Here is a 14,893-nt window from a genome sequence, read left to right as displayed (position 1 = left end):
TATTGTATCGTTAAAAATTATTTTTTTATTTTGTACAAACAAAATAAATATATTGAAAAATATAAAAATAATAAAAAAATTATACTTCAGATGTTAATTTAGTATCAAAAACGTAAAATATTTGAGTAGCCCAAGACATAGCCAAAGATTGAAGTGCCATAGCACTGGCGAAAATTTAAATTTGCCGACTGGAATTCTTTCGGATGATTGACTTTCGGAAAATCGACACGCTACTGTATTTAATTTAGCATGTTTACCTACATTTATTTTAAATTTCATCAGAATTTAAAACAAAGTATTTGAACAAAATTTAAGCAATCAGAAAATTAATCAAACAACACATAAAATAAATATAAATAAACAAATGGAAATAATTGTTTATAATTAAATATGAATAATTTATAGTATTTTCTTAAAACTGGATATCAGTAATCACTATAACACTAGAAATACCTTTAAAATCCAGTACAACATTTAATTGAACAACAATTAAATTGTTTGATTAAATTTTATACTGGATTTTAAAGGTATCTGAAGCATTATAGTGATTATGAATAAATTATATTATATTATTATTAAACTGTAAAAATTCTGAAAATATGTAATGCTACCCACCTGTTCTTCTAAAAAGATAAATTACAAGAATAATAAAGCTCATAAAGTTGTATATATACTGTTTCAATAAACTTTGTATTCAAGTATGTTTTTAATGAATTATAATGTTCCACCATTCTGATAATATCATTTTGCATTGGTGCATTAATGTAAAACATACTAAATGAAGAAATGCATCTGAGAGAAATAACATACATAAAATATTATCACTGGAATATATAAAATCACTAGAAAAATGATGATTATATAAAATAACTGTCTCCTCTCTTGACTTCTTCCTCCACAATTTCATTAGTAATGCATCATATAAAAAGAATAGAGATTCCTTGAAATGATTACTTGGTTAGCTAGCTATATACAAAGAATTTTTATAAATAAAGTTTATTCAACATTAGCAAGTTTTACATTGATCAAAATGATCAATTTCTTGCATAGTTGACTTAGGAATTACCTTTGATACTTAACTAACATTTAATCTCCGTATTGCATATCTTGCAAAGTAGCTATCTTTCAGGGAGGAATAATTTGATGTCACCCAAAATCTGTTTCTTCGTTCATCTTACTACTATCCAATCCATCATTGATTACACACTACCAGTTCCCATTTACTTTTAGTAAAGCCAAACCAAGAGCTATCAAAATCTACCTATTTCTAAATCAAGTTGTCAATTTACCTTATACAGGACTCTAATGTTATCACTAGGACTAGAATAAGATTTCCTGTGTTACCCAAACATACACAGTATTTTGATGAAATTCTTATCTTTAAAACTTTTAATAATCTATTGTTCTCTCACTATATAAGTTTAACAACTCTGTCTGTTAGAAGCAGAGTTCTTAAACTTTGCTTCTTAATCTTTAGAATTTGCAATAGCATAATATATTTTGCAAATTGTAATGCTAAATTAATCCAACAAACACTATTAACTCATAGTTACCAAAAAATACATTTAACATCAATTTTTTTCAGTCTAATTCAGATCATTTTTAGCATAAATAATCCATTTTTCCTTTGACAAATATACTTAACCATTTTTATACAACAATATTTACTTTCAAAAGCCAACTAAGTAATACTTACTCGACAGAGAAAATCAAGTAATGTTGCAGTAATAGCTGGATGTGGTCTCATGGAATGGTACATTACAAGAATAGCAGGTTCTAAAAGTAAAAAAATTTCAGTTTAACTTAGTTGTGGTTTTGCATTTATTTAATATTATATTATATTTTTAACAAAATGATTGATTCAATTTGAAAAACATATTGTTATTGGATGAAATATAAGTAATATTCTAATAAAAATACCTTTAATATTTGTAATTTATTAATATTGTTATAATAATTAATAGATTAACCAATAAACTAATAATGAGATTTATATTCATTAAAATAAATTTTAATTTAATATCTCTAAAAGACAAATAGTCTTTAGACTCAATAGTCAATAGGCTTATAAAGATGAAAATCTTACTTCAATATAGAAATCAGTACAATTTTGAATTAAAAACTATCATTATTTAGTTATATATTTTCACAATTATTTTTATATAAATCATGAAATTTTCAGCAATTCTTGGGATGGATGTATTGGCAAAAATATTAAACTATTTTCCAAACTTTGAGAAAAACTAATTTATCAGCTGGCAGTTGCTATTTTTCTCTTTTGTGATTTGGTTTTATAATTTGTTTCAAATCATTTCATGGGTTCATAAACCATTAACTTGATATATATACTGTAGAAGTAAATAATAGTATATCACATATTTATTTTTTGTATTAAATAGCATTGTAGTGTTTTCTTACATTCTTAGAAGCATTTGTTCATTTACTGTATGTTATCATGAAAGTTTATAAAACTTGGCACCATAATAATAATAATAATAATGAAACAAATAAAAGTACCAAAAATACTTTTGGTAATCTCACTCAAACAGTTCATTTGTTTCATTATTATTTTATTACATTATTTCCCATGCAATTACTATTATTACATTATTTTGTACATATTCTTTGGCTTTATGTTGTTAATAGTTACTAATTGTAAAAATCTTGCTATAATTTTCTGGATACATACATTAAAATGATGTAATTATTAAAAAAATAATAATAATATAAAATTATTTCATGAAAATAACAATTTAAGAAGCTATTAAATTTATTAAATTACAATAAATAATAATTGAAAAAGTACCTACCAATATTCATAATATTATCTTTTTCTGGATCAAAAAATAACCAATCATAAAATAGTGATAACTTTGCATTTGATGCAGCCACATTAGATGTGCAAGTTGTTAATAACCATCCAATAACGGCCCAACGTGGAATGATATCAGAACATAAAACTTCATTTGATGGATGAATAACTCCACAGATGTAACGAATTAAATCACAGCGAAGAGACTGGCTTTCAGGTGTTGCTAAATACTAAAAAATTAATTCAAAATTTTAAATTATTATAATTGTAATATATTTAAAAATTACTTGTTTAAATATTAACATATAAAATCAAAATTTTTATATTGAATACAAACTTTTAAGATTCTAAAGAAAATTGGAATCACAAGTAACTATAAGAACTATATTAAAAAACAGTGAAATATCGTCATATTTTTATACACAGATAATTTTGCATCGTATCCAGTTAAAATTGAAACATTATAAATGAGACTCTAGTGCTAACCCTCAGAATCACATCTCTGAAGTCACTGAGTTTAAATGTTCAAAAAAGTCCTAAAATCATATGAATAGTATTAATATTTTTGCTCTCCAAACATTGTTTTTAGAATGTGGCTGCCATCTCAGCATTTTGGGATTTTTCATTTTTGGACTTTTTTCAGACTTTCAAGTTCAATTACCTCAGAAACGTAATTCTGAGGGTTGGCACTATATGTCCCTGAGGGCTTCAAATAGTAGTAGTGTGTTCTTGAAGTCAGTATGTCAAGAAACATCTGATATAGCCTAATGTGTCATTATTTTTTCAGTTTAAGATTACTAAATACAACTAGTATTAAAGATATCAATTTATTACAGAAACAGTAAACTTTAATACTATTTTTGAGATTTATCTTAACAGCCTGATTTATAACAAACTTTTTATATAGTAGTAAAAATTATTTCAAAGGTATAACAGAATAATATGATACAAAGAATAGATATTATAATATTTTTATTAGTGTTGTAACGAATAGTATATTCGGCCTCAGGCCGAATACCGAATAGTAACCGAATATTCGTTGCACNTAATACTTAATATCTTTTAAAATAGTCCATTTAATTTTTTATATAAACTGTTTAAATTATTCGTTTTTCTACATTTAAACAGATATTTATTTTAAAATATAACTGTTATCATTATAGCAAAATAAAATATGATAATACTAAAGATTTACCTGTCTTTGAAACCAATCTTGATATCTTTTTTGTTGACCAAATTTCACCTATAAAAAAAATTCAAATTAAAATTTAATATGTTAGAATATTAAACTGTTTAATCAAGTTATGAAAGGAAAAATGCCATTAAAATAAATTTAAATGAATATCCTTCATAAGAGGTAATACAACTGAAACAGCAAACATAAAAAAAGGAAGCAGCTTTGAGTGCTTTCAAGTACAATCTTGTCATTCTATTCAATTATAGAAGCCATCTTCCTGATAATAACATTAAACTTGAAAAGAATTGAAGTATAGCTTGTATTTTTTTTTTTTTTTTTTATTTACCATTTCAATTGTACTTTTATAACTTGTCAATGAAAATAAAATCTTGATACAATCTAAATCAAATTATGCAAATCATGCAAAGCTTGAATTTTCACTTTTGTATTTTTAAATAAAATAATTTTTCTATTCATTTAAAATATAAAAGTCATAATTTTAATTATTTTTACTTCCTATCATTATTTCTTATTATTACTTTTTAGTCTTTATAAGTAAACTATTCATTTTATCTATTCATGTTTTATGAATTCAGATATGATGTAATATTAAGTAAACATACTTTTATATAATTAATTATTATTATTAAATAAAATGTTTTTATTCACAGTTAATATTATAAGAAATTTTCTAATTATAGATGTGTATTTTGAATAACTTACTTTATTTATTATAATATAGAATTTTTGAAATTAATCTGAAAATTTCAAACAAATAATCCAGTATGCTATAATTTAAATAATTTTTTTTTTTATTAATAAGTGTTCAATATAAATTTACATTATAAAATATTAAAGAAATTTTGTTTTATTTATATGAATTTCTTTGGTTCAATCCAAAGTAGTTTAATATTTCACAATGCCATGTATTTATTTAAATGTATTATTCAATGAAAAATTTAAAAAAGAAAATAATTATGAAAATTTTTCATAATTATTTTCTTTTTTAAAAGTATCTGCAGTAAAAACTAAGGAGTAGAAGTTAACAAAAGTTAGGACTAGTGATTTTCAGAAAATATAAAGCTTAACTTTTATGGTAAAGAGACTAATTATAATAATAAATTATAAAAGGTACCAACAATATATGCTATTTATCACTGTAACTAGTAGTACATTCTCAAATACATGCTCACTCTTTTATAACAATATGTCTATAATATATACAAAAGACTTATGTATATCACTAATAAAACTAATCTGGAATGAATGTTTTTATTCTAATGTATTTCAAATCTTTCTCNTTTTTTTTTTTTTTTTTTTTTTTTTGTATTTACCATTTCAATTGTACTTTTATAACTTGTCAATGAAAATAAAATCTTGATACAATCTAAATCAAATTATGCAAATCATGCAAAGCTTGAATTTTCACTTTTGTATTTTTAAATAAAATAATTTTTCTATTCATTTAAAATATAAAAGTCATAATTTTAATTATTTTTACTTCCTATCATTATTTCTTATTATTACTTTTTAGTCTTTATAAGTAAACTATTCATTTTATCTATTCATGTTTTATGAATTCAGATATGATGTAATATTAAGTAAACATACTTTTATATAATTAATTATTATTATTAAATAAAATGTTTTTATTCACAGTTAATATTATAAGAAATTTTCTAATTATAGATGTGTATTTTGAATAACTTACTTTATTTATTATAATATAGAATTTTTGAAATTAATCTGAAAATTTCAAACAAATAATCCAGTATGCTATAATTTAAATAATTTTTTTTTTTATTAATAAGTGTTCAATATAAATTTACATTATAAAATATTAAAGAAATTTTGTTTTATTTATATGAATTTCTTTGGTTCAATCCAAAGTAGTTTAATATTTCACAATGCCATGTATTTATTTAAATGTATTATTCAATGAAAAATTTAAAAAAGAAAATAATTATGAAAATTTTTCATAATTATTTTCTTTTTTAAAAGTATCTGCAGTAAAAACTAAGGAGTAGAAGTTAACAAAAGTTAGGACTAGTGATTTTCAGAAAATATAAAGCTTAACTTTTATGGTAAAGAGACTAATTATAATAATAAATTATAAAAGGTACCAACAATATATGCTATTTATCACTGTAACTAGTAGTACATTCTCAAATACATGCTCACTCTTTTATAACAATATGTCTATAATATATACAAAAGACTTATGTATATCACTAATAAAACTAATCTGGAATGAATGTTTTTATTCTAATGTATTTCAAATCTTTCTCGTTGTTATTTTCTTATAGTTTGTTATTCTTTCTATAACTACTGGTTTATTAAAATAAATGAATTTTCTAATTGTACCTTTTATTCAAATAAAAATCATTTTTATTCATATATGATATACTAAGAATCTTCCATTCATTTAAATTTTACTTACTTGGGATGTTAAATAACATATTTTCCTTTCCATATCAGGAGTTAACCTTGATTGAAGAAATCTTCTAGAAGTTCGAGATTGTAATAATTGTAAAACACCTAAAAATAAAATTTTATGACTTACATTAAAAATAAACATTTTTATGATAAAAACAATTTAATGCTAAATATGATGATTAAATAATGCATTAAATAAAAAAAGTACATTCTTTATATTAACTGAATTCAAAGCTTAATTTACAAATAGCATTAGATAAAGGCAATCATAATTTTTCAGTATAGAACAACTTATATTATCTTATTTTGTATTTCATTTGAGTTTCCATATTTTTATACATTTATACTATGACTGACATTGAACTGATCCACACTCAAATAATAAGAAATAAAATACAGATGTGCCATAAAACCACAGTCAGATATAATTTATATGGCTATATAAAATAAATAACAATTTCATTATGACACTGATATATTATAATTTTATATATTTATTGTAACTGTAAAGCAGTTATATGAAATTTGAGAATCTAACTTTTTCTTTCGTCACCATCATTTANGTATTCGGCCGAATAGTGATTAAATATTCGGTATTCGGCCGAATAGTGAAAAATGGGTCGAATAGGCCGAATACCGAATAGTAACCGAATATTCGTTACATCACTAATTTTTATACGCATGGTCTCTAATGCACAACTGAACACAAAGTATTTTTAACTTTTTTTAGAGAGGAAAAAAAAATAGAAAAAAAGACTGAAAAATGTTTGAATTTCTTACCAAACTTAGAAAAAACTTTTTGATAATAAAAAGTTTGAAAGAAAGCACAATGATTTGGGATTTTAATTTGGTCCAGGAATTATGAAAATTATTAGAAAAATAAAATCAGGGACCACTTCTGGATTGGAAAAAGTTTTTATTGAGTTTTTTAAAGTATATACCAAGTGATATTTTTGAATATTTACTGAAAATATTTAAAGAACATTTTTTACATATCCTCAATATCTTTGCTTTGAATCAAGTAATTTTATACATAATATATATATATATATAAACAGAAAGAGATTACCATGCCATCAAATTATAGACAATAGACAATATCATCAGTATTAAGAAAAATATTTACATCTATAAAAAAAAAACTTTAGCTTTTGGATAAAACACAATAATCATATTTCTGTCTAACTTTTTCAGAAAATAATGAAATTGAAAAAGCATTAATTATTTTAACTTCAAAGATTCAACTATAACTGCAGAAGAAATAATGCAAATTTTATGCTTTACAAAACTTCCAAAGCTGGAACTGATCAACAGTGATGTTCAGCCATCTAAGCAGGGGTGGATCTACATAGGGACTAACAGGGCTTAAGTCCTGGGCCCCCAAGTATCAAGGGCCAACAAAAATTTAATTATCATCATAAATTTTTAATAGTTTTCATTAACAATGAGCACTTATCGATATAAAGTTTGTCATTCAACATCATTTCATAAATAAATATATTTCAACTCTGATTTTAATGTTATTAAAAATGAATTTTAAACCCCAATTTAAAGATGTTTACTCTAACAAAAAATAGGGCCCTATTGGACTTCAATAAGCCCTAGGCCCCAAAAAACCTAGATCCACCCCTGCATCTAAGCCTTCTTTCAAAAATGCAATGGATGCAGTATACCAGTACATCATATTCCACTATCTGCAGTTTGACAGTGACATGGATGACTAGATAAAGCTGACATTTTTGCGATTGAAAAAATATATTTTCTACTTCTACAATCTTAAATAGAAAAAAAAAAGATTTCTTTTAGCTTTGTTTTGTTTAACCACTCTGACATATTGCTCCACACTTAAACAACAAATACCATCTCCTCCTCATTTGTTTAATTTGAAAACATTTAGAACATTCATTTGTTTTTGTAAATAAGTTTTATTTTATTTAACTTTATTTAGTAAATTAATTCAAAGCATTATAATTTAGAGATTTTGATCTCCTGTTAAGCCTCAATATTACAACTCCCTAAATTATACAATCTTGACCTTGACCCTGAAAATTGTTACTGTTAATTTTTTATAAAGCAAATTAACAACTTTTCCTCTAGCAATTCATATTAATGCAAGTTGACTATAATAATAATAAGAAGAATAAAGACTGTTATTTCATAAATATAATCAATGTTACCCTATATCAGGGATGGCAAACCTTTTTGTGTTCGCGTGCCATATTGTAAGCATACTTAGCTTTAAAGACATTTATGCATGCCAAAGTTTCAGACTTTGAATAACGATATTTAAAGAAATTAAACGAATATGCTTTAATTAGAATACAATAGAGCGTCGATTATCCGAAAGTCAATCATCCGAAAGAATTCCAGTCGGCAAATTTAAATTTTTGCCAGTGCTGTGGCGCTGCAATCTTTGGCTACTCAAATATTTTATGTTTTTGATACTAAATTAACTTCTGAAGTATAATTTTTTATTGTTTTTATATTTTTCAATATATTTATTTTGTTTGTACAAAATAAAAAAATCATTTTTAACGATACAGTAGTCTTCGTTAAGCTTAACATCGACGAAAATTCAACACGAAGCGACATGCAATGGAAAAAAATGTCAAGATGGGATAAATTAATATATTTTTTCGTACATAATCGGTTATCCAAAACATCGATCTTCCGAAAAACCCCATTCCCCAATTGATTCGGATATTTGACGCTCTACTGTAAATGTAAAAAAGCTGATTGAAAAAAGGATAATCAGGTGATAAACCGAAAAGATGATTGAAAAAGACAGAAATCATATAATACATTACATGCCAGATGATTTCTTCTTATGTGCCACTTTGGGCACGCGTGCCATAGGTTTGCCACCCCTGCCCTATATAAACAATTAAATGGTGATATACATCTGCCATCACATGTTTAACCTGAGTATATATCCACACGTGCTGCATGATGTTACAACATTCTAGTGTAATCGAATTTTGAATACACTCATCTCATAACAGTTTTGAATTTCAATTTAAATATGTGTTCCATTTGTATTAGAACATTGTATTATATTTTTAAATTTTGTTTGCCTGAAGATGATGAATGCAAGTTTGTTGAAAGCACTAGCGAAAATAAACGACTGCTGACACTGTACTCAGTGTATTTTACTTTTTTTTTAAATTATTATATCTATATTGGCCATCTAATTCACCTTCTATGTTCTAGAGCAGTAACTAAAAATTTCAATAAAAATTTATTACATCATAAAATTACACTTACCTATTCCATATAATCTTACCATTTTCTTAGACCATCAGATGTAACACTCAGAAATTGTCATTAACTCCCAATAGAACAGAAAAAATAATCAAAAATTTGACAAATCCAATCAAAAAAATTTTTTTCTTTTAATTTTATTAACTAAACTGACAATTAGTGTTTAACACTTATCATTTTTAATATAAATCAAAATGAAATATATACCAATTTATAGCAATAACAATTTGCCACTGTCATTATCATATACTACTACTACATATGGACTTAAGTGAGGAATGGATGGTTTGGCATTCTTCATACCTCACTGATTAAATGGTGATAAGCTTAGAATTTCAAGCCATCTATCTGAAGGTAAGCATTTAGAACCCATCCAGGATATTGTTCAGTCTGAAGTGCTTTACTTCTCTTGTTGCTTTACCTAACTATCATAAGTAGTGTAGGAGCATTACCTACAATATAATTAAGAGAAGTTAGTGTGAATTTTAAAACTTTAACAAATATTACTCTCGATAAATTTACCAATGTCAACTGTGTTTTCAGTAATATACAGGATACTTTGCGACACAGAATAAGCTGAAGAGAGGTATGAAGAGCTGTGAGAAAATAAGACAAAAATTCAGAACATTTTTTTTTATTTCTGTTTTCATAATTAGATAAAAATATTTAGAGTTTCATCATCATTTCTAGAGCATGATTGACATTAATAATAAATAGCAATTTTATGATATAATAATAAATATTACTGTTTATTAGCTATTAGAAGTTTGAGTTCATTTGACATAGCAAAATTCATTATAAAAATAATTAAATGTGACTAAGCAGATAAGAATTAGGCAAAAATTAAATATTACTACCGAACAAAATTTATAAAGTGTCAAATCACCCTATTCAATAATTTATCTGATTGTTATTGTCTATCAAAAAACTATATTTAGCACCATACATTTTGAGAATTTTTTCTGTAAAAGTAATAAATTTATTGTTACATTAAAACAATTATATTATCCAATTGACTTATAATCTGTTTCATGAATCCTCATTAAAATAGCACTTAACACTATGTTTTAGAATAACTCATTGGATCAGCAAGTTCTATTTCATCAATATCATTTAATTCCATTTAATGAGCTATTTATAGCTTTCTGTATTGTATCAGAAAATATGCATGACTCCTTAAAAATTTTGTCATAACACTTTGATGCCAAATATATTGTGTGATTAGCTGAACATGTGCAATGTAACTAAAGTCTGCTGATTGAAATCTGTAATAATTTCTAAAACTCTCATCTTTTCTCTTTCTGAAAATTGACTTCTATTGTTGAAAATTTTCAACAGTGAAGATCTATTACAGTATTGCTAAGAACTTAATATTCACTGTTATTGTAGCAAGAGTTATGTTCCCCAGTTTATCTATTATATAATACTAATAATTGTTAAATGACTTGTAATTTTACTATCTATTAATTATACTTCTGTATAACTTGAATTATAAACTTTTAATTTTGGGAAATATGCTAAAGTAATATGTGTACTTTTAAATATGCAATTTATACTTTAAACATATAAAAACTAAATGTTTAATAATGTTTTTACAAATTGTACATTATTCTACATATTTATTTTAAATATGTTTTTGCATTTCAATATTTTTGTAAATTTGAATATAAATTCAAATATTTATTCTACTATTATTCTTTTGTAGTAATAAATCCTGGTGGTGTTATTCATAAAAAAAAGTAAAGTATTTGAATGTAATTTTTATTTTGTTTTAATAGTTTGCATTTTAATATCTTAAAGAGTGTTTTTCTCATAATTCATAGTTTTCTGTTTCATTTTTATTTCTGCTTATTTATTCTTTAATACTGTTTCCAAATATAAATTTTCTTTAATTGTTACAATTTTAAAATTGACACTGACATATTAAAATTTTACCTGTGCATTAATATTTTTTAGTTTTACTGTTCCACTGGAACATATTTTTAATCCAAATAAATATTCATAACTCAGACACTAGTGAGAAATACTTTCCATATCTAATATTTTATGCTTTCATTAATTGGTAATAATTATCAAAAAAATTTATCTTATTTATTTATTTTTACTTGTTTATATTAGATTATTTTAATGAAAATATTAAAACAATATTGAGTGTCACATCTGAAAGATAAATGGCAGTTCTAAAAAATCATATGAATAGATAAGTGTCCTCTTATATTTTATGTTTAAAATGTTATAAGAGGTGTGGCTAACCTTACTAAAGAAGAAAGCTGTATTTTATAGGCACAGAGTTCAAGTGCCATAAAACCACAGTCAGATATAATTTATATGGCTATATAAAATAAATAACAATTTCATTATGACACTGATATATTATAATTTTATATATTTATTGTAACTGTAAAGCAGTTATATGAAATTTGAGAATCTAACTTTTTCTTTCGTCACCATCATTTAAGATAAATATTTGACTTTATGTATATTTCTATAACTATTATCAGTATTAAACATACAAAAGAACCTCATATTGCTCATGACCTTGTTATATAAAGTCAGCAAGATTTTTTTTTTAAATATTAATTTCTTGAAAAATTTTTTACAGATAATCACAAACAGAACCATATTTAAATATATTTTTAATTCTTATTGAGATTATTTTTTACAGTACAAGTAACAATTTCAATGAAGAAAATTTCTCAGGCATTACATTTATCATAATTTAATATCAAAATTCAAATGTTCTATCATAATTTATCAAATTAAAAGTTAATTCAATATTATGTCATTTTTAATTTTTAAAAATAATACTTAATATCTTTTAAAATAGTCCATTTAATTTTTTATATAAACTGTTTAAATTATTCGTTTTTCTACATTTAAACAGATATTTATTTTAAAATATAACTGTTATCATTATAGCAAAATAAAATATGATAATACTAAAGATTTACCTGTCTTTGAAACCAATCTTGATATCTTTTTTGTTGACCAAATTTCACCTATAAAAAAAATTCAAATTAAAATTTAATATGTTAGAATATTAAACTGTTTAATCAAGTTATGAAAGGAAAAATGCCATTAAAATAAATTTAAATGAATATCCTTCATAAGAGGTAATACAACTGAAACAGCAAACATAAAAAAAGGAAGCAGCTTTGAGTGCTTTCAAGTACAATCTTGTCATTCTATTCAATTATAGAAGCCATCTTCCTGATAATAACATTAAACTTGAAAAGAATTGAAGTATAGCTTGTATTTTTTTTTTTTTTTTGTATTTACCATTTCAATTGTACTTTTATAACTTGTCAATGAAAATAAAATCTTGATACAATCTAAATCAAATTATGCAAATCATGCAAAGCTTGAATTTTCACTTTTGTATTTTTAAATAAAATAATTTTTCTATTCATTTAAAATATAAAAGTCATAATTTTAATTATTTTTACTTCCTATCATTATTTCTTATTATTACTTTTTAGTCTTTATAAGTAAACTATTCATTTTATCTATTCATGTTTTATGAATTCAGATATGATGTAATATTAAGTAAACATACTTTTATATAATTAATTATTATTATTAAATAAAATGTTTTTATTCACAGTTAATATTATAAGAAATTTTCTAATTATAGATGTGTATTTTGAATAACTTACTTTATTTATTATAATATAGAATTTTTGAAATTAATCTGAAAATTTCAAACAAATAATCCAGTATGCTATAATTTAAATAATTTTTTTTTTTATTAATAAGTGTTCAATATAAATTTACATTATAAAATATTAAAGAAATTTTGTTTTATTTATATGAATTTCTTTGGTTCAATCCAAAGTAGTTTAATATTTCACAATGCCATGTATTTATTTAAATGTATTATTCAATGAAAAATTTAAAAAAGAAAATAATTATGAAAATTTTTCATAATTATTTTCTTTTTTAAAAGTATCTGCAGTAAAAACTAAGGAGTAGAAGTTAACAAAAGTTAGGACTAGTGATTTTCAGAAAATATAAAGCTTAACTTTTATGGTAAAGAGACTAATTATAATAATAAATTATAAAAGGTACCAACAATATATGCTATTTATCACTGTAACTAGTAGTACATTCTCAAATACATGCTCACTCTTTTATAACAATATGTCTATAATATATACAAAAGACTTATGTATATCACTAATAAAACTAATCTGGAATGAATGTTTTTATTCTAATGTATTTCAAATCTTTCTCGTTGTTATTTTCTTATAGTTTGTTATTCTTTCTATAACTACTGGTTTATTAAAATAAATGAATTTTCTAATTGTACCTTTTATTCAAATAAAAATCATTTTTATTCATATATGATATACTAAGAATCTTCCATTCATTTAAATTTTACTTACTTGGGATGTTAAATAACATATTTTCCTTTCCATATCAGGAGTTAACCTTGATTGAAGAAATCTTCTAGAAGTTCGAGATTGTAATAATTGTAAAACACCTAAAAATAAAATTTTATGACTTACATTAAAAATAAACATTTTTATGATAAAAACAATTTAATGCTAAATATGATGATTAAATAATGCATTAAATAAAAAAAGTACATTCTTTATATTAACTGAATTCAAAGCTTAATTTACAAATAGCATTAGATAAAGGCAATCATAATTTTTCAGTATAGAACAACTTATATTATCTTATTTTGTATTTCATTTGAGTTTCCATATTTTTATACATTTATACTATGACTGACATTGAACTGATCCACACTCAAATAATAAGAAATAAAATACAGTTGTCCCTTGATAATCCGATAGGTATGGGACCAAAGGTGTGTCAGATTACCAAAAGTGTCCGGATTACCGAAAATAATTACATATTTCGCATTGTTTTGCTAGCAGTAACTTACAATATTCTCTACTCCAACTGTTCGAACAGAACTGCTCACATAAAACACACAAAATGTGTGTCATCGTGTAAAAATTGGATGGGGAGATTCACATCGCGACATGCTTCTGTGCAAGCAGACACGTAACAGGGACGGGTACCTTGACGGGAGGTGCGTCGGACTACTGAGCATGTCGGATTAAAAAACGTCGGACTATAGAGGGACAACTGTATTGTTAAAACTTGATGGAAAGAGAGATTAATAATTTTCTCTATTAGATAGCCAGATCACTGAAACCATCAAGGTGTCATTTCAGTGTTCTACTACAAGTGAA

General features: G+C 23.9%; 1 protein-coding gene across 1 annotated transcript in view; it reads right to left on the bottom strand.

Annotated features, from left to right (window-relative positions):
* Nucleotides 1-14,893, bottom strand: part of LOC111638041 (integrator complex subunit 3-like) — a 136,004-nt gene that overhangs the window by 44,448 nt on the left and 76,663 nt on the right. The window contains exons 11-12 of the mRNA XM_023383672.1: nt 2,811-3,042; nt 1,697-1,776 (exon numbers count right to left, since the gene is read on the bottom strand). Coding sequence (XP_023239440.1) covers nt 1,697-1,776; nt 2,811-3,042 — 312 coding nt within the window. The remainder of the gene's footprint in view (nt 1-1,696; nt 1,777-2,810; nt 3,043-14,893) is intronic.

Source organism: Centruroides sculpturatus, unplaced genomic scaffold (assembly GCF_000671375.1).
Source record: "Centruroides sculpturatus isolate CEXI.00-Female unplaced genomic scaffold, Cexi_2.0 scaffold1095, whole genome shotgun sequence".
Lineage (NCBI taxonomy): Eukaryota > Metazoa > Arthropoda > Arachnida > Scorpiones > Buthidae > Centruroides > Centruroides sculpturatus.
Note: the sequence above shows the minus strand (reverse complement) of the source record. Positions and strands in the feature narration are given on the sequence as shown.